The sequence below is a fragment of the Siniperca chuatsi genome, linkage group LG4 (assembly GCF_020085105.1).
Source record: "Siniperca chuatsi isolate FFG_IHB_CAS linkage group LG4, ASM2008510v1, whole genome shotgun sequence".
Lineage (NCBI taxonomy): Eukaryota > Metazoa > Chordata > Actinopteri > Centrarchiformes > Sinipercidae > Siniperca > Siniperca chuatsi.
In genome coordinates, this window is record NC_058045.1 from 4295050 (window position 1) to 4320659 (window position 25610).

At 41.9% G+C, this 25610-nt stretch overlaps 1 protein-coding gene across 15 annotated transcripts in view; it reads right to left on the minus strand.

Annotated features, from left to right (window-relative positions):
* LOC122874628 (unconventional myosin-IXAa-like) overlaps positions 1–25378 on the minus strand; it is a 148058-nt gene extending 122680 nt beyond the window's left edge. For 7 of the 15 annotated variants that reach the window (XM_044192738.1, XM_044192746.1, XM_044192733.1 and 4 more), the window contains exons 1-2: positions 24860–25377; positions 3311–3417 (exon numbers count right to left, since the gene is read on the minus strand). In XM_044192738.1, the coding sequence (XP_044048673.1) occupies positions 3311–3324 (14 nt within the window). In that variant the 5' untranslated portion in view covers positions 3325–3417; positions 24860–25377. Of the gene's footprint in view, positions 1–3310; positions 3418–24859 lie in introns of all 15 variants that reach the window. The other 8 variants (XM_044192740.1, XM_044192747.1, XM_044192744.1 and 5 more) reach the window with 2 other exon arrangements.
* Positions 25379–25610: the final 232 nt, after the last annotated feature.

Consider the following 25610-nt stretch of genomic DNA (forward strand, 5'->3'; position numbering starts at 1 on the left):
AAGAGGAAAGGAGAAGAAACAAAGAGAGGATAGGTGAGGAAGAGGAGTGAGGAAAAGGATGAACAGAAGACAAGAAGAGAGAAGAGGAGAGGAAACAAGGAGAGGTTTGGTTTTTCAAATCCCTTTATTTAACCATTGCAACCAGAACCAGAAAACAGATCACTGTCACACCAGGACAGGTGAGGCGATAAGAGGAGAGGAAACAAGGAAAGGAGACAAGAGGCGAGGAGAGAACACAAGGAAGGGAGACAAGAGGAGAGAAGAGGAAACAAGAAAGGAGAGAAGATAAGAGGAGGAGAGGAGAGAAGACGAGAGGAGAGGAAACAAGGAAAGGATACATGAGGAAGAGGAAGAAAAGAAGACAAGAGGGCAGAGGAGAAGCATGTTTAAACTACTATTTATGTCTTTATATGCCGTCAACACACACGTGGGCACACCCTACACTGGTCCCCTAAAAAGGTCAATACTGTGTGTGTGTGTGTGTGTGTGTGTGTGTGTGTGTGTGTGTGTGTGTGTGTGTGTTAAAGACATAATGCAGAGCCACTTCCCCATCCTCTGCACTATTACATACCCCAATGGGGGATGACATCACCTCGACCTGCAGCGCTCTCCTCCTGGCACAGCGGAGTCCAAACACACAAACACGCACACACACACACACACACACACACACACACACACACACACACGCGCGCTAATGGAGCATCAATGTCAGAAAAACACCACTGTGGGGAGCTGTATTGATTGAAGACCCCCTCCCCACTACAATCAGACATTGTCTGAGCATCTCTGTTGCCGTGGTTACAGGCTGATTGAAATCAATTAGTGGCATGTGTTTCTTATATCCTCTCCAATGTGATATTATTGTGTTTTTTGTGTAGTGTGTTGAATCATTGCTACACTATCTTCAGTCAAGATAGTGGAAGTAGGTTTTTGTTTCCGATCCCTTTGGGGTTAACAGGAGACTGGAACTGTTGTTTTTCATTGTGTTTTTCTATTTCCCGAATCTCTTTTCCATCTCTCTTTCCCTTTTAAATCCTTCTTTTTTTAAGCAATGTAACCAGCTGCAGATCCAGCAGTAGTTAAAGCAGCATTAATAGTGTTTTTTGGTCATTAAAAGGACAGCAGAATAAGCTGTAAACACACAACCGTTGATGGCAACGATGAACTAAAACATTTGAGGGCCCTAAAACCAAAACAATGAGTTGAAAGACAATGAAACCCTACGTAGAACTGAAAGGAACAGAATTGGACGGTAATTCTCAGAGTTTGTCACTCTGAGCAACACTTTTCACATGTTGTCAGCAAAAGAGGTGTGAGTAACAGTTTCCTAATTTTAAAACAAAATATCTTATTTAAAAACGTTCTTCATATGGTTTTACAGAGCTGAAGATGTATCTAGATATCTCTATATAAAGTTACAAAATGTTTACATGAATCATCAAAGGACTTGCTTTGTTTCTTTTTTTGCCCTTTTCTATAATTTTATTTATGATATAAATATATAAATATATATTGTTATTTTGAGAAGAGGTCAACAAAACATTTCAAATTATATAAAACAGTGAGATTTGGCCAAAATGTCACTGCCACCCCTTAAGTGCCAAAACCTTATTATATTCAGAATAAAATTCATGTGAATTTAATCGTGGAATGATTTTCATACTTTTATGCGCATCATAAATTCTTATGTCAGCTTATAAATGTGAGTGAACTGCACTGCACATACGCAAGAGAGCGAGTTTTATTTGTCTCTATGCTCCATTCTTTCTCAGGATGCAGCTAACCAACCCCTGGGAGACACAGATGACTCTATAAGTGATGAACAGCGAGTGGTTATTGATCCGAGCCTGTGAGCAGAGAGAAAATGTCGACCTCGACTGCAGGGCGGTGGGGTGTGTCCTGCAGGCCTTCTGCCTGAGGTTTAGCCTGCACATGACCAACAGGAACTGAGCCTGAGACGGACAGATAGTCTGTTTTTGATTGGGTTGAGGGACAATGAATTATTCTTTTTATGCAGGAAGAGTAGAGCAGCTGAAAGAGGTGTTTGCGTTTCAGCAGTACTTGTTGATTTGTTGAATCATATTGTAGGAGCAATAGAAGTTGTTTTAATCAGAGTTATTGCACAGAGGACAAACATTCATTCTGAATTAGTTTCCTGTCAGAGATATTTATGCAAAAGAGGAGCCATGTTGCTAACAAGACTAATGGTCTACAGCCACACTAGCAGTTCTGAGGCTTTAATTAGGCACAGCAGTGCTTTGAGCTAAATGCTAATGTCAGCATGCTAACATGCTCACAATGACAATGCAAACATGGTGATGTTAAGCAGGTATAAAGTTTACCATGTTCGCCCTCTTGGTTCAGGGTGTTAGCATGCTAACATTTGCTAATTAGCACTCAACACAAAGTACAGCTGAGACTGATGGAAATGTCATTAGCTTTGCAGGTCTTTAATCTGTCCAGGTCTTTGGTTTATGACTAAAGTTAACCTGGTGGTGCTTGATGAAAAGTCAAGAGATCACCAAAGTTATTACAATTCATCCTCTGGGTACAATGAATGTCTGTACAAAATGTCATGGCAATACCACTAAGAGCTGTTGAGATATTTCAGTCTGGACCAAAGTGGTGAACTGACGCCCCTAGCATGGCTAAAAACCATCATGCCTTGTCTACTGGACCAACAACTGCAACCACAAATGTGGAAATGTAAAACAATAACCTTGAATAATTTTGTCAAAAACATGGGTGACATCCTTACTTAAAATTTCGATGCAGGGCTAAATGTTGTAATTGATATGACAAAATATGAAACTTATACCAAGATTTCGTATCAATTACGCAAAAAATTCTTCTCTTGCTGTTACTGTGCAGAATAAAAGTGGATGTGAGTCTGAGCCAAGGACAAGTTCAGCCACAACCTGAGCGACGCCAACAGAAACACCCCCGAGTGTGTTTGCATTAAAGCAGCTTTGCCCAGGACTTGTGCACCAGAATAAGAGATGATCTGCCCGCAGCTTTGGCTCTCAAGGTGCAGTGAGCTGGACAATATCCAGAGGAGCCATTGCTGAGTAACTACTGGACACCGCAGAACTGTGGAAAATGAAAGAGTAGAACTTAATAGGACGGGCGGGAACAACAGACACGCTTAAAGACGCACAGGCCCGCTTCAACATGAGTGAGGAAGCCTGCATCTGAAATGTCAACGGAACGACCACAGACGTGCCATCGGCCTTCCCCGTAACCACTGCGCAGTTACCCAACATCAACAGTTTTACTTTCCAAATACTGCTACAAAAACCAATCAAACCTCGCCAGGGTCATAGTGTCACTAATGGCTCCATCATCCTCATTGATCCTCCAGTTTCACCGCCTCTGTTTCCCGTTGGTCCCGAGGTTCTATGCTGGGATTTGTGTCTGCAGGAGAACGATCAATCAATATCAGCCCCTCTGTTTTGTGCATTAGATGTCCACATTTTTCATTTTCAAATAATCAATGCTGAGATATACTCTGATTTTCATTTCCTCTGCAGAGCTCCAAATGTCACGAGGACTGGGCAGGTTAGGCTAAATTATTTGACATCAATGTGATCAATTTCCATCAAATTCAGTGCAAATAGAAAGACAGGAAATATTTTAGAATGTACAGTACAACAAAGCTTATTTTATACTACATTACTCACTCTAAGCTGCCTTCCTTATGACGGCCCATAAAAAGGTCTAAGATGTAAAATGCCAGGACCAATTAAATGCCCGCTAAGGATGCTATCCTAATTTTAAACTGCTTTTTTCCCTTTCCGCTGCTTTCCAATCATACCCAAAGGGGCTCAGGCTGAGTAATGCTTGCGGACTGACAGTTCCCCATGCATAATTTCTGAGCTGTAATGAATGGTGAGGCCGTGGCGTTTTGGGTAGATCAAAGCAAAGCAAGTCTGGCCCTAGTAATGGCCCTCACAGCGCTGGACCAGGAAGAACCAAACATGTCACGACCGGCAGGATGCGTGCATGTTTTTGCATGGAGAACAGGGGATTACGCTCTTCCATGCAGAAGCAAAACCTGGCTGCCCACGCAACAGGCTTCAGTCACGTTTGCTGAATGCAGTTTTGCAGAAGCTTTTGTGTTAGACATACACAGTCATGGACAGAGGAGTGCGACAGGTAGAGTGATTGTTTACTCTGAACACTTGGCCACTTACTCTCTGCAGGGCTGTCACTTTTGGTTCTCATTTTGGACAAAACAGGTCAGCAGCTAATGAGTGCATTTGTGCATATGTTTGATTGTGAGTGTGTGTGTGTGTGTGTGTGTGTGTGTGTGTGTGTGTGTGCAAAAATACATAAAAGCTGTTGCAGTCATTGTGGACTGAGCCAAAGAAGATGAAGAGGTCTGCAGCACTTCAATAAAAGTGGCCTGAAACACGACACTGGTCGCCGCACAGACAGAAAAAGGCAAAGACAAGCAAAACAAGGGTGCCACAAGAATTACCAGTGGCATGTCTTTTAAACAAGGGATGGTATTTGACAATCAGCAGAGGGGATGTCGAATTGCATGTTTGTGCCCACATTTGGGGCACTGCCTTTGACAGTGGCTCTTAAACTTTCTGCAGAAGTACTGGAATGTAAAATGACATGCCGTCTGTTGGAGCACAAGTCCCTTTTTCCTCACTGTCTTTCTCAGGCTTTTATTCTCTTTGATCATTGTTTTAACCTTAAAAGGATAAGACTGCCATCACTCATGTTTTTAATTTCAACAGCAATTCCTCTAAAGAGACTAAACCAACACTGAATTTATCCCATAAATAAGTATTGCCTCAACTGCTATAGTTTATTCCTCTCAGCTCGTTAAACTATCAGAGTGGTGTAAACACTGAAAACATTGATTAAGAGAGTTGGAAACAGCACAGCGAGTCAGCCTCGCTGCCAATTTGTCTCTGTGGCCAACTGCAATACCGCAACAAAACAATTCTCTGCAGCCCAAAAAGGATTTTCCCCATAGACCGCCATTATAAAAGAGATGCCAATTCAGGAAGTAGTTTGCGGTTTATGTAGCAAAGGAGGTGGATGGGCTCAAACAACATCTGAGCTCCATATACGAGACCGGACTCCATGTCCCATTGCAGACCAACAACTAATGGTCGCTTTCTCTAAACAAAACCCTACAATCTTTCCCTAACCTAAATCAAGTGTTTTAGTTGTCTAACCCTGACCGTAAGTTAACCTTAGTTTACTTGCCATGACCACAATCCTTCCCTAGCCTAAACTATATCATATTTGCCAAGTAACTGTACTGAAAGTGATATTTAAATCAGTGCGTCACATTGTGACGCATTTTTATTGGAAAGCCTTATTATATCATATCCATATTTTATTATTTTATATATTGTCCCCCCATACCTAACAGAACTGTTTAGGTGGGCTTCAATACCGGCCACTAATGGTTGCACAATGTCAGCAGCAAAGGCTCTGGAGAGGTGGGACCTGGATCTCCCGGAGGCCACTATCTGGACTCAGCTGGCCGGGTCTACGTCTATAAGGAAATAAACTAGTCTACAGACGCTCAAATGTAAACTGACATCCGGACATCAGAACACTTGATTAGCAAACTGTACTTACTGTTTTATGTTTTGATTGTCTTGTTGTTTTATTGTTTGCATGACTCCCTGGAAAGCAGTATTGATACAGAGTGGATTATTCTGGTGAAAAAAAATTAAGTAAGTAATGTGCAGATATTCTTGCAAACAAATCATTTTGAAAATGTTGTCACTGAAGGTAATCTGTGGTTTTGCAGAATTGTCCAATATCAATGTTCTGTCTGGCAATAGGGTTGGAGAGTGATGTCTGCTTGAGGCAGAGCTCTTCTAAGATTGCATTGTTATAGAGTAAACTTGACTGTACAGGTCTTTAATGCATTGACGAGTAAGTAATTGCTGAGAATTCTTCTATGGCACAGCTGAATAAGGGATGCTTGGCTGTAGCTACACAGACACTTCAAGTAGGACAAATTGACTGATTGTTGTTGATGATTGATGGGTTTTCTTCTCTTCAGGGTAATTGTTGATAACGACAAAAGACATAATTATCCTATAAAAATCTGTAGGCAGGATGGATGTACATGACGTACAGAGAAGGGAAGACAGTACATGAAGCATGTGGAGGTTCAGATATGAAAGCTCATCGTGACCTTGTTAAGACGACAAGAGGCTCCGGGGGTTGACTAACCATGGCAACACGGTTGTTAAGGAGTGGCATCATTCAAGTGACGGGAAGAGGAACCTTTATGTTCTCAGTGGTCAGCAAGGACAGACGGAGGAAGAGCAAAGATGGAGGTCTGAGATCCTCAAGGTCGACCCACTTAGCAAACCACTGACTTTAGTGAAACACCAGATACAGAGTTAATGAAGTTTAATTCATTTAAAGAGCAGTTTACTAAGCAAGTTGGATGTAAAATGTTTTGCAGAGCAAGATGGGACCAGAGAGATACAAATAACTATCAGTTAACTACTTCTGAAGGGCTGGGGTGAATATTTCCCCTAGTTCACAGGTGAAATATACTTGGTGAAAGACCCATGTCCAATACATTCAATGCGTATGAATTTCTAAGCCCCACGTTTAGTATTATTGTTGTCTGGGCCTTAAGCGAACCTGACGCAGAGTTCATGTTTGGGGGAGGGGAGCGCTGGTCGTCCAACAAATCTGACACCACTGGACAAGAATAAGAATGTGCCCTTACCAGATGTTTGAGCTCTGACAAGCGCTTCGTAAACTCGTGCTCGTAAACACTTCACTCGAAGGCTGAGGTGGGAAAGATCTCAGCCGTGACCTCTGACTCAGCAGCAGCTCTGTACACAAGGTGACAACATATACAACCGGTTTCTGCGGCCACTTTTCGAACACAGTTGCAAGAAAGTGAGGTGTTTCATTAAGGGCAACTGCTTACTGTACGTGGTTAACTTGTGCTACAGTTTCCAAAAAATGTCCGTTTGACATTTTGATTTGTTTTCTGAGGAAAAGCCTGTATTGTTTGCCTCAACCCCACCTACTGTGTGTATTTCAGCAAATTCAACCAGGCTGGACACAATAACAATGCAAGGGCTTTGCTGCTGTACATTCATTGGCAGCCGCTCACATCATCTTGCTCCCTGTTTTTCCACTCTCTCTCTTAATAGTAAAAGTTTATCTTGGTTCTCAGTTTTCACTCAGCCGCATTAGCGCACCTCCCTCTTACCCTGAAATCCAATGAGTCTCCAATTAGGGAAAGAGGAAGATGCTTTAAGGTCCTCTTTTAGTTCTGGTGAAACATGACACGATAAGAGGCGAGGGGAAAACACGGCACTGTGGTCATTTTCACTTCCACCTCAGAGTTTTTTCAGCCACAGAGCTCCCTGCGTTGCATTTGCCTCCTCCAAATGAATCATTTCCTGTGATGGTCAGTTTAAATATGCAGGCCAGCAAAAGATTAGCACGTCCCTTCTTAAACTTCACTGTTTCTGGCCTGCCTGAGCACTGCATACTTAATAATGAGAAATCTGAGAGGCTAACGTGCAGGACGGCCTAAATTACCCACAAGCCTCCTTGACAAGCTGTATTGTTGTCTCTGCTGCTGCAGCGCTCTGGGCAGACAGGGGAGGGGACAAAAACAAGCAGAAGAGACAAATGTCCAGTGCAGGTCTGAGTACTGAGGCTGTGGTGCTCCGAATGAGACTACCTTTGAGTAGAAATGGAGGGAAATAATCAACACACTGAAAGACCAAAGCTTACCAAATTGTTTCAGAATCAGAAAAGCCAAACAAAAGCCCACCACTCAGCAAAACACAGCTTCCAAAGCGTTGCCCTACATTTGCCTTTTGCTGCGTTTTCACGGGCCTGAACATCACACCCTGCTGCTTCTCCTTAAAAAGCTTTCCACTGGCGAACCAGCAGGAGGCTTTTATTGTGAAACAGCTACAGTAAATGTAAGGTGTTCATCACTGAGTCAGAGGAGCTTTCCTTAGCGGTGCTATTCATCAATAAAAACAGGTCTACACAACAAGATGTGGACACATTTTTGCACATTATTTGGTCAGCGGATCCATTTTAAATATTGCAGGGAGGACTAGTACAAGCAGAAACACCCACAGTGAGATGTTAGATGAAGAGCTGCAGATAACAGGCTCTTACTGCATCATCAAGGTAGGCAACTTACATGGCTTAAGTGGACACTGTTCCTCAGAGCTCAGCTCGGTGCAACTATCCCTAACCACTATCCCAAAATCTGGGCCTAACTCCCCAAAACAACACTGATGAGGTCCTGCAAACGGCATCATGGACACGATGGCCAAAAGTGACACATATACATGCTGCCAATAGGGCTGATACTAATGATTATTTTCTCATACAAAACCAAGAAAAGCATTAAATATTCACATTTAAAAAAGGCTCAAACCTGACATCTGTTTAGTCAAAGAATGACTAAACAGATGAACTGATTATCTAAACTAATTGTTTCAGCTCTCGTTTTCAGTGCCACATTTTCCAAAATGAAAAGTTATCAGTGCATATATATGTCTGCAGCATTATTAAATTACATTGTGGCAAGATGCCAAAAGTATGAAGTCCCCGCTGTTCTGCAGGGTTTTCTCTTATTATTTGCCTTTGTTCCATTTTCCTTCCTCCTTTTTACTTAGACTGGGGCCAATGCTGTTGTCCAAGCTCCACCTTAGTGAGTGTCTCTTTCTGGGACGAAATACAACTGAAAGAACACAGAGAAAAACTGAAAATGATCCATCCCTGATACGTCAAGTTAATTCTATAACCAATATGTCCTGAACAACTACAGTCTCAGGGCTACAGGAATGGAGCTAGTGGCTGAACGTGGAGCTGATAGCAATTCTCATCTTCTCTTTGTGGCCAAGTGATTGTGTTGTTAAGTGAAGACCTCTGGCACTGAACGCTCCACTGCGTCCTATTATTGAGAAATGGGTGACGTGCTAAAAGAGACAGTTGCAGAGATGGTGTTCTGTTCTGACCCTGGAGGCTAGATGGCAGAGATGACTCCAAATAGGGTCATAAATCAAGGTCTTACCTCAACAAGATCAGCAGCGCTGGTTACAGTTACACACTCACACCCCAAACAACCTCATGCACAGAAATGAACTCTTACAGCTATACTTGTGCATTAGTGGAATTTGAGGCATTTAAATACACAGTATTCTCAAATGTGTTGTCCTCTGAAGACAAAAGAACTTTGAGATTAGTAGGCCTGGGTGTCAAACCTCAAAACTTTTTTGCAATCAAATGAAATGACGTAACCCTGAATATCGAAAACGTGCTAATTCCAAATTCTGGCATCAAATGCTCATATTCATACTCTTCTTTACTTATTCTTTAATAAGACACTTTATGATTTAAATTATAATTTTGCCAAGATCTTTTGCAGCTCTTTAAATGTTTCACGTCTGATAAGTTTGGCTTCTTTTTTGAAAAGGAATAGTTCGGCATTTTGGGAAATAACGCGTATTTGCTATATTGCTGAGTGTCGGATGAAAAGATCAATACCACTCTCATATCTGTCCGTTAAATATGAAGTAAAAAAGTTGAGGTTTTATGGGGGGGTTCAGGAAGTCAGGAAGTCACTGCGCCTAGCCAAGAAATAGTCCGCATGTAACCCCCCTTAAAACCATAATTTTTACTTCGGATTAATCAAACAAGATATAAAGTGTAAGTTAGTGAGCTTTGGAGTTGCTGATAGGCAGATTTTGTTACCTTTGGCTTCCAATCTTTATGCTAAGCTAAGCTAAACTGCTGCTGGCTGCAGCTTCATATTTACCGCACAGACATGAAACTGGTATCGATATTCTCCTCTAACTCTCAGCAAGAAAGCAAATAAGCGTATTTCCCAATGAATGAAAAAAAGGTTTAATGTATAAAAAAAAAATGTAAAGTTTCATCAGCACTAATATTGAAAAATACTCAGCCCCACAGCTGTTAAGGCAGCTCAACTGAGGGGAAAATCTCATTCACTGAGCTACAGAAACCCTTCAAAAACATCTCACTCTACTTTTCCTGAAACCAGACGCCTGGTCCAATGATTACCCCTGGTCCTGAGGTTACCATGGTAACAGCCCTGGCTCAGTCATCCTCTCTGCCCTCCGAGTCCAATCCTGTACAGATTAGATATGACCATCATACAGAGGAAATGAATTCTCTGGGATTATATCACAGAAACAAGAGACTGTGTCACAAACTCCCAGCTATAGACGCTCTTCTCAGATTCCAGACTGTAGCTGACCCTTCAAACAACTCAAAGGATGTTTTTAAAACCTTCATGTCGCCTGCAGACCAAATGTCTGTTTTCTGTCAGCTTGAAAAAAAAGAAAAAGAAAAATTGGCGTCTGGGGCCAAAGAGGCGAGAAAGGGACAAAACATTTTTAAATAGGAAAGCAGTGTCTAATTCCACAGCTATCCTTGCCAAATCCAGCTGCATGATGTCAGAGATGCTCAACTACACTTTTAATGCAGTAGTAAGGCTTCATGGCCAACAGCTATTTCTGATTAGGACGTTAACACTTCGAAGCATCACATTCATAATGACATTTTAAAGAGCAAATCTTTGTAGAGAGGGTCCGTCTGTAGCGCTGGTCACCATTCTGCTTCCTGCGCAGAGGACCCTGAGGGAAGACATGAGCTCTGTATGAGTATGTCAGACTGTGTGTGTGTGTGTGTGTGTGTGTGTGTGTGTGTGTGTGTGTGTGTGTGTGTGTGTGTGTGTGGTGGTGGTGGTGGGGGGTATCAATGACGCGGATTAGGTACACTCCATTTAGTCCCAAGAATGCAGCCATTAGGCCAAACGCATCTCCCACAAGGATGAGCCTCAGGGCACATTTCAAAACAGGGTGGGACCGAAGGTAGTCTCACACACACACACACACACACACACACATCATCATCATCATCATGCATGTCTTCTCAGCCATTAACATGAGGTCAGACTTATAGACACATGCAGCTCCATTCTGTGAATTTTCACACACATGATCACGCAGAGATGAATAATACAAAAGATATGTGTGTGAATCCGCTCTGGCAACAAGAAAAACGATAACATCCTCATCAATAAATCAAGCATGGATGGGATCGGGTATTGGAGAGGAAGTCTGCTTCACCATGAGGGCCCTTATGCTTTGCTCATGTGGAACAAGCTGCATAAAGAGCAAGTTACAGCCAGTAGAAGACAGGAAGGTAGAGGAGAAAATCTACAGTCAGTACAGGTGACCAGAAATACAAGACAAACATGTGTTTTCTCCAGGTTTCTGAGACACACAACTCCTATTCTACTCCAACATCACATCACTGTTTTAACAACACTGAACTGAGAGACAGAGCAAGGCGACAAAAGTGATAAAGAACTGTATTCACTTGGAGTGAGTGTATGAGTGTACCAACAGAAAGTTGAATGGCAAACAGAGACAGAGCTCTTTCTCCACTTCCTTTAAAGAACGACCACAAACTCTCACCATGTTCAACACACACACACACACACACACACACTAAAAACAAAGATATATAAAGCCACAGAGTACGTCATCATGTGCTGCAGCAACAAGTATTGATGAAAACGTGATAAAACTTCACGTCAACAACAGTTCATGCTTTCTGCTTTGTAATACAACTTAACAAAAAGGAAGAAAAAACTAATTATTGGTTTAACTGTGTAACCAATAATCCACGTTTCCTATACTTCCATCTATCCATCCATCTTCTATGGCAGGTTCGGAGCCTATCCCAGCATGCACTAGGTGAGAGGCATGGTACAGACAAAAACATGCACACGGGCAATTCCAATTTATGCTTTGAGAGGCATCTATAAATCTTCTAAAATCATAAATAAATGGCAGTTGGAGCATCTTTGGCATCAGTAATGTGACGTATTTCCAAGTGAAACAGAGGGATTTGATCAATTTGTTCAGGAATTTAGGGAGTTATACTGGCAGGTGTTTCTATTATTTTGTCCACTACATGTATCTTAATGAGGTTAGGCTAAAGAAGAAAAACACTTCTCTGTATAACACAATACTGTTCAAGACCACCACAAGCTGCAGCCTCCAAAACGATCATACAGTTGAATCAACACCTCTCTAAAACAATTTCAACTAAAACTAAATATTATAACCTTCATGAAGGCAGGATTTATTGCAGGACTGTTGTATTAGACTGCCATAGTTTTAGCTAGGTGTACCTAATAAACTGGCAACTGAGTGTATTTTACTGTTAACGTCGTCACTTACACACATTTGCTATTACCAATTGTAGACTATGTTAAATTGTTTTCTGTTAAAATGCTCCATTTCTTCACCGTATCTTGTTAATTTGTTGGCGGAACGACCCAGTTTCCCCACATGGATCATTAAATGTTCATCTTGCACACACACAAAACCAGATACATGTCCAACACATTGCTGGCAAAAACCAAATCACTGCGCAGAACTGGCAACACACACACACACACACACACACACATACACACACACATTGAACTGAAAACAAAAGGCACATCTAATCACACACACAGTCCACAAGGCGATCTAGACATGTAGCACAGACGCCGTCTCCCCTCCCCCTCCCTCCTTCCTTCCAGCCACCAAATCCACTTACAGGCCAGTGTGTGCAACTCGCTGATTGTTTTCTCTCTGGCGGCAGCTGCTCTGCCTCCCTCCTCTGTTTCGACCACCTAATCAACTGTCAGTCAGGCGGCGATGGACTGAAGAGGTGGGAGATTAAAATTTCCTTCAGTAATCAACACAGGGCTCTCGGCCTATACGGGTGTAATGAATACAGGATTTGAAGGATCCAATAGATTTTCATGTAAATCTATATCTATATATAATATACATATCACGTTCAACAACAAAGATGCCAATAAGACAGTAAAAACAAAAAAGGGGAAAATCATCACTTTCATTATGTAGAAACATTGCCTTATTGTAAATCTACACAGTATGTTTGGGCTGAAACAGGAAAACATGCTTGTATGACCTTGTGTTTCCTCAACAGACCTCATCTGCACACAGGAAGTGACAAGTGTGGTACAGTAATGACGCTTTAGGGTTTTACAAAAGGAGGTCGAGAAAAAGAGTCCCCTCACGCTCCACGTTTAGTTTCAAAAACAAATTTCCATTTCCATTGATTGGCGAGTGTGGGGGCATCACAGTGGGGAGGTGATGGGGGAGACAAATTAGCTTTAAAAGCCACGATGGAGGCTGACACTCATTTACACAAGCCTATATATGTACAAATGAGATTCAATACAAGCATACGCACACCCACATATATTCACAAACCAGCAGTAAAGGAACGAATTGATGGAGTGGCTCAGTGAACTAAAGGAAATGTTACAGATGCAGCTGTACAATATAATGCGCCTGTTCATTATAGAATCCAATACAACCCTGAAAAGTTCCATAATGAATAGGTCGATCAGCAGTAAATAAACCCAAATGGTTTGAGCAAAACCACCAACGATTCTCTGTTTTCACTTTCACTAATGAGAGGATTCGCTGTAAATTGAATATTTTTGGGTTGGTTGAACAAAACAAAACATTTGAGGACATCAGCTGGGATTTCTAGGAATTGTGAAGGGTATTTTTACATTTTATAGACTCATTAATTAATCAATTAATCAAAAAAAATATATATAACTGACAGATTAATTGATTGAAAAATAATTTGTTGCAGTCCTACCTGCAATGAATACTAACGTTTGTAGTATCATTTTTGTTGAGACTGTGTCAGAGAGTTGTTGATTTATATTTATGGTAATTTATCAAGGCTGTATGTAATTTTAAAGCGAGCCTAAGTAACTAATGCTGAGCAGTGGCAACAGTGGCCACAAGTGAACATTACAGGTTAAGGCTAAAAGCTAAAATGTAGCGTAACAGTAGCACATTAGACATAAAGTCAGCAAACTGACTCAGCAATGTCAGTTACAGCAATATCTATCTTACATTTGCTAACATTAGCCACAATAAGCTACTGGTCATACCAGACCGAGTAAAGCTGTAACAGGAAAAGTGCAGAGCGTCTAGAATTGATCAGGGTGTGTTTTATTGGATATAACTTTCCATTTGTTAGACTAACATAGTGTTATTTCTTCTTTATAAAAGTTACACATCCTCACTTTAAGGTTTTCATGCAGTCAAGTCCTCTCTGTATTGCTTGCAACACAGCAGAGAAGTCTGATCTCTGAGGAGACATGAATGTAGACATAAGTTGTGTGTGTGTGTGTGTGTAGAGCGTGTCATGACTCAAAGACCTTTCATTCACACCTATGTAGCCACAGCGGGCCAGCTTTCACACCCTGCTCTGACTAAATTAAACCCCACTGTGCTCAACTTGACTTAAGCTTTTTAACACAACAACAACACACACACACACACACAGACAAACACTTTTCACTGCCACCAATATACCCTCACCCCCGTTTACACACACTCTCTCTGATGAGAGCTTTCAGCACCGTGACAACAGCCAACCACATCGCGGCCACTCGGAACCCACGAGCCAATCGCCCGTCTCCCTTCGTTTGCCAGCAACCAATGAGAGTGATCCGTGCGCAGCTCGTTTTACATGAGCAGCTTTCATCATTGTTCCAGATGAGGGTGAAGTGCTGCTGCTTCGCTCGCCTTATTTTTTTCCAAAGAGCTTCTGCTGCCTCAGAGGGAACCGAGAGCTTTTCATTAACACAACTGCTGTAAAGACGACTGTGACTCCCTGATGGATACAAACAGCACATTTCCACCCAAAACTATTAACTGTAGCTCCTTATTCAGTATTTATTTGTTCTCTGAACATCCTGAACTGCTCCTTTAAGCTGTTGTTCTTGTTCCATGTTGTGTTTGTTTATATATTTTGTACGTCTTTGTTGCCAAAGTCTTCTTTTAATTACATTCTGATACATACAAGTGCCCATTTGTTTCTATTAGGGCTTCAACTAACAATTGTTGTCATTATCTTTTAAACTGCCAATCATTTTCTCAATATAATAAACTGCCCCTCACAATTTCTCAAAGCCCAAGTTGACATATTCAGATGTCTTGTTTTGTACAACCAACAAAACACAAATATATTAAATTTACGACAAAGACGACAAAGAAAAGCAGCATATATTCCCATTTGAGTAGCTGAAACCAGTGAAATTTGGCATTTATACAAAAAAAATGACTAATTGTTGATGAATTGATTAATTGTGTGTTGATCGGAGTAATCGACTAATTGTTTTTAGCTCTGTTGTTTTGACTTATGACAAGTGGGGAAAAAAAATCATTTTCACAGTATTTTCGAGTATCATCCAAATATTTCAAGCTACCGACTGAAGCCAAGATTTTCGCCTCTAATATTGCATCTTTCAATATTACAGTAGATGACTCTTTCTATATGTTGCTGACAAAGCCAGCCGTCATTTGCAGATGAATAAAAAGAGAAAAACAACATTGACATATTTGAAGATGACACATTTCTTCAGGAAAATGTGAGGAAAACTGTAAAACAGCAACACGCCTGAACAGACAAAAAAATATGCCTCTTTTTATTAGGTTTTAATGAGTCTGGTATGACAGAAATACAAGAATCTTTCTTACCTGATTCTGCTTCGGAGTTAATAAATGCAGCAAAACACCTTTCTGGAGCTCATCAGCAGTGACCCTTATCGTTACCAACTAGCTGCTTATGTCAGAGCGAGTGAGTCTGGCTCCTAGCAACTGCAGCCTGTCAGGGAAGGCTGAGGAGGTATGTAGCCAGTGAATGAATGAATGAATGAATGAATGAATGAATGAATGATCTGTAGTAGAAGAAGGGCCGAGCTTTGAATCCCTGCACCTACTGATTCCTTGATTAACATATGTATAATGATGATGGAAACACAGCTGCTGCAGGTCTTTATTGTTATGCCGGGTGTTTATGGAGCCCAACAAGACAGAAATAAACTAATGAGGATCCTAATCGAGTATAAAGAAGGATGCTGACTGTTGCTAAGCTGCTTTAGGGCTACAGCTAATGATAATATTTATTTAAATTACTTGATTCATTTAGTCTACAATGTCCATCACAGTTTCTGGGAGACCAACAGACACAAACTCATGTTCAATTTACATTCATATAGCTTGATAAATGTCTTAATTGATAAATCCATAATCAAACAGTTGGCAATTAATTGTCTGTTGATTGACTAATAGTTTCAGCTCTAAATTGCTTTATCAACATATAAAGAAAACAGAAAGGAGGAGCTTAAAAAAAACATAAAATTGATAAAAACATGGCTTCTGTGAGTGTTTATGGAGCCCAACAAGACAGAAATTAGCTAATGAGGATCCTAATAGAGTATAATGAACTATGCTCACTGTTGCTAAGCTGGCTGCAAGTCACTAATTAACTGATTCATTATTTAGTCTATAAAATCTCAGAAAATAGTTACAAAAAAATCCAATCACAATTACTCAAAGACAAACGCTAAGTCTTCAAATTGCTTGTTTTGTCCGACCAACAGTCCCAAAGATATTCACTTCACAATGACGTAAAACAGAGAAAAGCAAATCCTCATATTTGAGAGGCTTTATTGACATATAATGATAAATAAAACAGGAAGGAAAAGCCAGAAAAACACAAAGTGATGATGAAAACATGGCTTCTGTAGGTCTTTATTGTCATGGTGAGTGTTTATGGAGCCCAACAAGACAGACGTCATCGGCTAATGATGATCCTAAAGAATAAAGAAAGATGCCAACAGTTTGATGTGCCATATGACTCCATGTTAAACAGCATAATCACATGATCATACCTCCTCTGAGGGACAAAATGTGTCACTACACATTTAACTAAGATGAGATAATAGTGGGTTATTTACAATTAAGGCAAATTAGCTGCTACTCTAATCCTGAAAAAAACAAGTTCAGTGTCTTGCTAAAGGACAGAACCTCCAAACCACAATTTATATCGTCTTCTTTATAGGACGGAGACAGAAACATAATTAATAAGACAGTGAGACAGAGGAGAAGGTATCTGCAAATCTGAACCTGCAGCGTCCGATCTACACATCACGTGACTTTGAACCACCGGCTCCCACCTGCTATATTCGTATTGTGGCGTCCCAGTTTAGAGTTGCGCACCAAAGTAGGACAGACTGCAGGACAGAGCAACTTTCAGACAACCTTGGCAGAATGACTAAGCTTTTAGAGCCAGAAAAACAGAGCCAGGAAGAGAAAGAAAGAAAGAAAGAGAGAGAGAAAGACTTACAAGAAAACGTGAACAAAAGGAAAAAGAAGACGAACAGAAAGCTACTGAACAGGGCGTTATTTACCAAAGTAAAGAGTGAAACCTTACATAAACATGTTTTTTTCAGCCATATAAGAACTGAAAATAGAGCTGAAACTAAGGATTATGTTCATTATCAATTCATTTGAGAAGAATACTTTCTCAAATAATTGTGTGGTCTATAAAATGTCAAAAAAATGTCCATTACAATTTCCTAAAGCCCAAGGTGACGTCTTCAAATGTCTCATTTTGCCGAACCAACACTCACAAAAACCAAAACAGAGAAAAGCCGCACTAATTGATTGATAGACTGATTGTTTCAGCTCCAGCTGAAATAAAGTGGTGTAAAATTGGCAGCATTATGTCTTAAATCAGGAAATTTCTGATCAAAGACTATGTAAACAAGACCTGACAAAGCATTCAACGCTTTGGTACCTTGGCAGTTTTTGATGTTCGATGCGACAGACACATTTCAATCAGTACTCAGAAAGTATTGAGGCTTGATACACAGCTACACCTACAAATGAACACATAGTAAAGCAGAAGTGTTGATAGATCAGACATCATTTGGTGCTTCATCAAACTGAGTGCCACACCCAAGTCCTCTGGTCGCAGACTGCTTTGTTCTGGCTCTGGCCACTATTTTCTCTCTCTCTCTGTCTCACACACACACACACACACACTGCCAACAGCATATTGCAACAAAGCAGCGGCAGACAGTAGGTCACACGCTTGTCTTGCCTGCCTGTCGTATTGTGCATGTATTCAAATTCCTCTCGCGTGTGTGTCGGCTGCCAGGGCTCTTCAGCAGGGCGTCATTTGGCTCCGACGCCCAACCCGCAGCCAGTCCACGGTGACTGAAACCAGACGCTGCTCGCAAACTAACTGACAGCACAGACGGCACAAATATGAGACAAGCAGTTATTAAAGACAGTAATTCAGTTCTCGGGGAAGTGACACAAGCGCTGAATAATGCAGCCTCCTGAGTCTGCAGGCACCCTGTCAAAAATGTTTAAGGACTGAACCACAGACGCAAGTGAGATGTGACATTATTGGCTGCCTCCGAACCCCAAAATGACACGGTGCTAATTGCAGAGGGGCGAGAGTTTTTCTTACTACTGATTTACCCTCTCAGGCGCTTTTTCACAGGCAGAGTCTGGCTGGCTTTAGGGGAGAGTGGCTGGCTGAGCCTAGATCTGTCAATCTGAGCAACAGCTCCATCAATCTGCTGGCAACACAGTGAGACAAACAATGCAAGCGTCAGCAGCAGCAGCAGCAGCAGCAGCATCAGAGCTAAAACACCGACTGAGAGCTAATACTGACCACGATTCACTGAAGTGCAAGCTTTTGGGCTCGTCCTGATTGTTTTCACCTCACGTTTTCCACTTCCTAACCAACACAAATTACAGCTGACTGGAGCTTCACAGCATCTCCTGTTGGAATTTGAGATTTTTCAGTACATTTGTGCATCACATCCTCTGAGCCTCCTGCCATTGTTTTGTGTGGGTTCCTCAAACTGACGTCCAGCTGCTCCTGGCTGCCCTCAGCTGCTCAACTCACGCTCTAAACTGAATTTAAAAACTGCTTCCTATGTTGGTAAACAAAATGATTAATGAGATATTTTATTGATTGCTGCAGGAAAATGCCCTTTGCTTGCCAGTCTGAAGATCTCCGTCAGCTGTAACACAGTGACCTCGAGGCGTTTAGGGATTCAGGGAACTGATCAAAGACACTTCGACAGGGCCGATGACTTACTATGATACTGGCTTAGTGCTTGGGCTGGGGTCATGCGGATCATGTGGATAGGCTCTCTGAACACTAAACCACCCAGAAGTCGACAAGGAGAGGGAGATGAAACAGAAAGACTTAATAGGAAATTCTGGTTTCATATAATTTGGGTCTTATTTTTGTCCTTTTGGCCACCATTCCTATCGGTTATGATAACAACTGTGCTCACCAAGTTAACTGCTGACACATGGAAACGTGGCAACATAAAAAAGTTGGAGCTCACAGTGGAGAGAACATGAGCTGGATCTTCAGGGCCCTGAATATCTAATAAGATACTGCTCATAGATGTGGAGAGTTGGGTGATTCCTAACACCAATGACTGCAGAGTCCAGGTCACAACCGTGCAGCAACACCGGAAGTTAGTTAAAACATCTCAGCAATTACTTTGATGAGCGCCATGTTACCACAACGGATAGAAATGATGAACAAAACAAAATTCAGAATAAAGTTTTCCTCAACGTCCCATAGATGCACTATATACAGAAGATAGGAGAGCCATAGAAAAGCTAGAAGCATCCTCCTAATCTGCAGAGAGGGCCTGTTGGCTGGTAGATTTAAGAGGAATCCCTCAACATGCAGTAACGCCTACACTCCTTCTCTTAATCATCCCTGTTCCCTGTCAAACTCTCTCCTCCTGCCTCTCCATCTCTGATCAGCCAAGCGGGACAAAGTGGAGCGTGACGATGCTGCTGGCTGGTCTTTGCCCCGGGCAGTGCCAGGGGACTGATCCATGCCCTCACCAGCTGCTGCCTGTTGCAAGAAACACCACCAAGTGCTCCAGTTCTCCATGTCAAAAAGACGCGTTTATTTGCGTAATGAGAAATCTTTTCACGCGGTGTTTATGCCTAAAGCAGCGACAGCCATAGAATGAGGTTAAATGAATAATACAAAGAGATATGAGAAGCGATAATGGATGCAGAAATTCACTGAGGGCCCGGCTTTGAACAGCTGAAAGAATAACAAACAACGGACGCCCTGCTAAGAATCAAGACATGTTGGAATCAAAAGGATTTCTGCTATCATGCTAACAATCTGCACCAGTGACACATATTATACTGTAGCAACTTCTTTGAAGGAGACTGTGGAAAAAGTGAAAGTGATTTGAATATCGTTGGACAGCTGCACAAGAGAGAGGTAGGATTTCTTGCCGGCTGTCTTTTTTTATTTTGGGCAAAGTTTCTTTGAGTGTTATTCTCTAAAGAATATGTAAAACCTGACAAGGAGAATATGTTCATGAATTAACCTCAATTATGGATGAAGGCTTTAAAAGCAGAAAACATGTGTGCTTGAGGTTTCCTTGTCTAAGTCAGACTGTGGTCAATATGATGGCCTTTTCTTAAACACCTAAACACTATCAGAGCATCAACACCATGACATATCACTTTCAGTCTTCATGTCACATGCGTGTCACAGAGGTCAGCAGGTCACCAGGCGGCGGCGACTAGCAGCATAAACAGCAGAAGTGTGTCAGCGGTCACGGTTCCACTGACAGATCCAACTGACTGTCGATATTCAGGAAGTACGCAGGATCCTTCTCAGATGTTAAAATGTCTGATTTTGTTTTTAATACAGCTGTGTTTGTATGCATGTGTTTGTTAGGAGCAATAAAGGACATGTCAAATCCTTGAGTAGAGTATGTGGAAAAATGTGACCAGATGTGGCCAAAGTTCAAGAGTAACATCCATAAAAGAAACAACAAAAAGCTGCTAATGTTATATTTTGCATTTCTGAGGCAATGTTGTTGTTTGTGGGTTTATTTTTCTAAATCATAGAGTGAACTTATCAAATTACTTCCACTGCAGCTACTGTGGAGTTAAAGGAAAAGGCTGGCGTTATTCTATTTTATTGTCAACAAAAAGCATGAAAAGACCAAAAGCAACAATGCATTTGTCCGTCTCTTCCTCGCCATGTCTGTAGCCATAGTGCATTTGTTGGGGATTATTTTCAGCTGCGGATTAATACACATTTGGTGCTCTAGTGAGTACGCAGCAGGATGGTGTATGTAGGATTGAGTCAAATAAACCGCAGTGGCTGTGCTCATCGTAATGAAGGAACATGTCACCCAGTGCAACAGTGTGGCTAATTAGTGTGTTTTAATAGTTTTTGGACAACAATGGAGCTGTATGCACAGAGGAAGGCTTTAGATACACAGACAATACTTGTTAGAAGGATTAATTCATCGTTGGTTTTGCCTTTTCCATGGGATTTGTTGACAACATAGAATATCACCACATGTATCCTTTAAAAGGCAAGATTTTTGTATCTGCAGCATTTTTTTTAGTAAATGTCACCTTTTGGTGTCAAGGCAAATGTCAGGGAAAATGCCAAACTTTTTTTGCACAGATGTATGACAAACATACAGTGACGAATACATACAAAGAACAGGAAGACATGCCGATTACTGCACTGATAGTGGCGTCAACAGTCCAGAATGCATTGCAGCCACATGACCGGTTGTTTTTGAATGAGGGCTGTGAGACGTTTCTTCTCTCACTCCACGATCACTACAGCTCACCTGAACGACACATAAAACCCACAGCTCAGGGTTGTTGAAAAGCATTCTGGGAAATCATTACATGCAGATGATGAAGGCTGGGGGAAAATAGGTACAGCTGAAAAGTAAAATGTAATACTCTTAGTATTTAATTAAATGTCACAGATTAATAATATAACAGTGTACAAAGTAACCGAGAGTTTCTTTTTCCTTTCAACTAATAAGAAAGAAAACTGTCTGCTGCAGTCTTGGCTGCAGCTCCAACATGTTAAAAAGGTTTGAGGGAGATGCATGGTGTTCCTCCATGATTCCCAGTGGTTAACAAAACTAAATAATGTGCTAAAAATAGCAGATCTGATTCATGAATAAACACAACTGGGATATTATGGAACTTTAACGTTGTGCAGATTTTCTCTGACAGATGCCAGTGACAACATTGGAAACCTGGCTACTTTACTGTAGTATCTTCTCAAGTCCTCTTGTCTGTATCAGGACAAAGACAGATGCTATTTAAGATGCCCCACACACACACACACACACACACACACACACACACACACACACAGACACAGACACACACACACACACACCACCATTGTAGAAGGCCCTATAAATACACCTGGTTAGAGATGCATATACCCGCGCTGACATGGTATGTGAATCACTGACCTCATCCTGGTATTGTCTTACATGAAGCCTTGAGCATTGCAGCAGCAGGTTCGAGCGTGATTTGACTGCTTAAGCAAGGACAACGGGATCCAGTGGCAACCAGCTTCATGCAGCAAAACCATTTTCTTAAAGCCATCAACTGAAGAGGTCGAACAAATCAGAAATGCAAGTCACTGGACTTGTGGATCACAATAAAGCAAATGCCAAAAAATAAATGAGTGAAATTTAGCAATTCCTAGCAGTACAGATCTCTCTCAAAATGTATGGAAAATGGGCCCCATGTAGTTCAGATGGACATCCCACGATGATGCAACAACAGCAGAGACATTAGTGTTAATGCTAAAGAAAATGCCAACTCAATAAGTATCGGTAGTGTCTTCAAACAGCTCTTGAAAAAGGGATTAGAGGCTTTCTTCTATATGAATTATTAAAATGAATGATATGCCTGTTTCGACACCCTTATCCTTGCCTGCAATTGATGTTGTGATGTTTATATGGACTGTGACTGGGTAGAAAAAGCCACCATGGATGCTCTTCTTCTTTCATGACGTCTTCACCTGTCACACGTTTAAAAACGAGGCATTTCCGAGTTGCTTTCGAGCTGCGTTCACGAGTACGTTCGCTGGGCAGCCGGAGCTGTCAAAGCAATGTTTTCACTTCTGCTCTCAAGGGCTTTGCCACTTACATAATACCCTGAATGAAATGTTAATGTCAGCAAAGTTGACAACGCAATAAGGGAGTTCTCCTCTGACTGAACCAGCAGCCGTAGAGACAGACGAGTCGACTGCAGATCACCAGCAGGAGGTGAGAAGCACCTGTAATGACTTTATCTCCTTCCCTGTGGCACTTCATGAGAATTGCCACATGCCGGCAGAGACTCGTCACATGCTGCCACGGCTCCTCGATGCTGTTGCTCAACCCAAGCACTTCAGAGCCGGAGGACAAGGAGGAGGAGGAGGGTGGGTCCCCTCTTGAAGCTTTTGGGCTCATGGACAGAGACCTTGGGGGCACTGCTGGTCTGGTCTGGTCTGGTCTGGTCTGGCTGAGGCCATGCATGCCTGTTTTAACATGTCAACGGACTAAATTCAACCTAATTTCAGCTCCAACTGAAACCTGGGCAACAACCCCACTTTGTTTGTTGCTGCTTTTTAGCTCTGAACTGAGTGATGCCGTCATATTCACATAAAAGATACCAAACAGGTGAATCAACCTGAACTGCTTTAGAGCATTTATGCTCTAATGATCGTATTCTGTGCCTTTAGCCATCCCATTATTTCCTTTACCTACCTTAAAACACTATTTTGTAAAGCAAATGGAGCACAATGGTTTTCTGTTTTAAAGCCTACATTTAGTAATGTAGCTTTATGTTTTCACCTCTTTGCTTGCGGAGTACAGTTTATCGAAATCTTGAGAGAGCTGCAACTAACAACTATTGTCATTGTCTGTTTTTCTGCTGATTATTTTCTAGAACAATCGATTCATTGTTTGGTCAATAAACTGACATCTTCAAATTGCTTGTTTTGTCCGAACAATAATCCAAATCCCAAAGATATACAGCTTAATATCATACAAGACTAAGCAAACCAGCAAGTATTCACATTTGAGGCGCTGAAACCAGTGATTTTTTGGCATTTTTACTTAAAAATGATTACTTGACTCATCATTTCATCTGTAACCTTGACGATGTAATGTTGCACATTTTAGTTATATGACAATAAAGTGTATTAAGAGGGAATTAAAGGAGCTTCAGTCTCTTCTTCTATGTTTGTGGCTGTTTGTTGTGATCAACAGGAGATCACTGGTGTAGCTTTTACACCAACACACAAAACTACACTAACCTCCATCCGTAGCAACGCTGCCCGTGTTTAACTAGAAGTGCACAGCAGCTGAACATCCTTGTGTCCAGCTGTAAAAAGCCTCAGCCGTGCCCCATCAGGCGGCAGCAGCAGTGTGATGTAAGCAGCCTTAAACGCCTCGCACATGATGCAAAATGTCCCAACCGTCAGTCACAGATCTCAACACCGTGTAGCAGCAAAAACTAAGGCAATCCAGCCTTTACACCACCAACATAACACCGATCCATTCAGAGCTCCAACCTTCCTCTGCGACAATGAACCCAACCAACACTGCTCCGGATGGATCGAGCTCTACGGGATCTCATTTATACCAGTGCGTCACGTTTATTGCTGCAGTGCACAGTCCAGACACAAAACTGCAGCCCAGATGTGCCGTCCAGCATACACCAGGCAACATCTGTAACTACACATTTACGCATTATGTAAGAAAACAGCCTGACATTTATCCGAGGCGGCGGCGGCGGCAGCGGTTGAGATGGAGGGGTGATGTGAGGAGGGAGGAGGAGGGGGGCTGGGAGCCTGGAGCCCTGGGTGCGTACAGGGCTGCCGGAGGGTATTTTGACCATGTCGATCCATTTCTTTCATAATTATACATGTTACGTGGTCTGATATTACATTTGAATGGGGGGGGGGGGGGAGGCTGCAGCTAAAGTGACAGACAGCGAGCAACCCGCAAGACGGAGGTTTGACATTCTCCACTCCGAGCTCTGTTGGTCCGTTTTACTGACAGAAAACGTAAATACTATGTGGATTTAAAGGGTAAAAGGGTGCTTACCTCCTCCAGTGTGCCTTCAGTCCGCTGCTCCGTAAACCTCCCCAATATAAACCCTCTTTTCTGACGAGGAAGAGCAGGCAAGCCGTGCGCCTCCTGTCCAAAAACTCAGGCTGATTTTACCGCAGGGAAACGTTGTCGTGCGTAACAGCCCGCACCACGTATCCCGCTGCTCAAACCTCCAAATCTACTGCTAGATATGATCCCGTTTTTTATGTTTCCCTTCTCTGTGTGTGTGTGTCGTAGTCCTGGGAGCTTCTGTTTTGAGTCCTCCCGTCACGTCTCCTTCCTCCCACAGCTCCTCTCTGCTCTGCTCTCTCTCCTTTTTCTTCTCGTCTACAACCGCTGCCAGTCGTACCGTGCGTGCACTCGCACTGCGCGTCCACGTAGAGCCGTAGGGTGGGAGCTATATAGCAGTGTCGTGGGTGGGATGTGGGAGCACCCTCCTGTGAAATAACACTAATTGTTTTCAAGTAACGAATTGGCAATTGAATTTGGATTTCATTTAGTTGTTGTTGTTTTTTTTTTTTAACAGAGTGAACATGTAGGATCTGATAACAGGCAGTGTCACTCAGCACATGACTGACATGAGTGTGGGGTGTGGCCAAAAGTGTCGACGCCCCCTCCCCAACACACACACACACACACACACACACACACACAAAGATGCATGGATGAACCAGAATGTAAAATCACTTATTAATACTCCTCTAATTTCAAATGATTTAAAGTGTCTATCTGTGAGGTTTACATT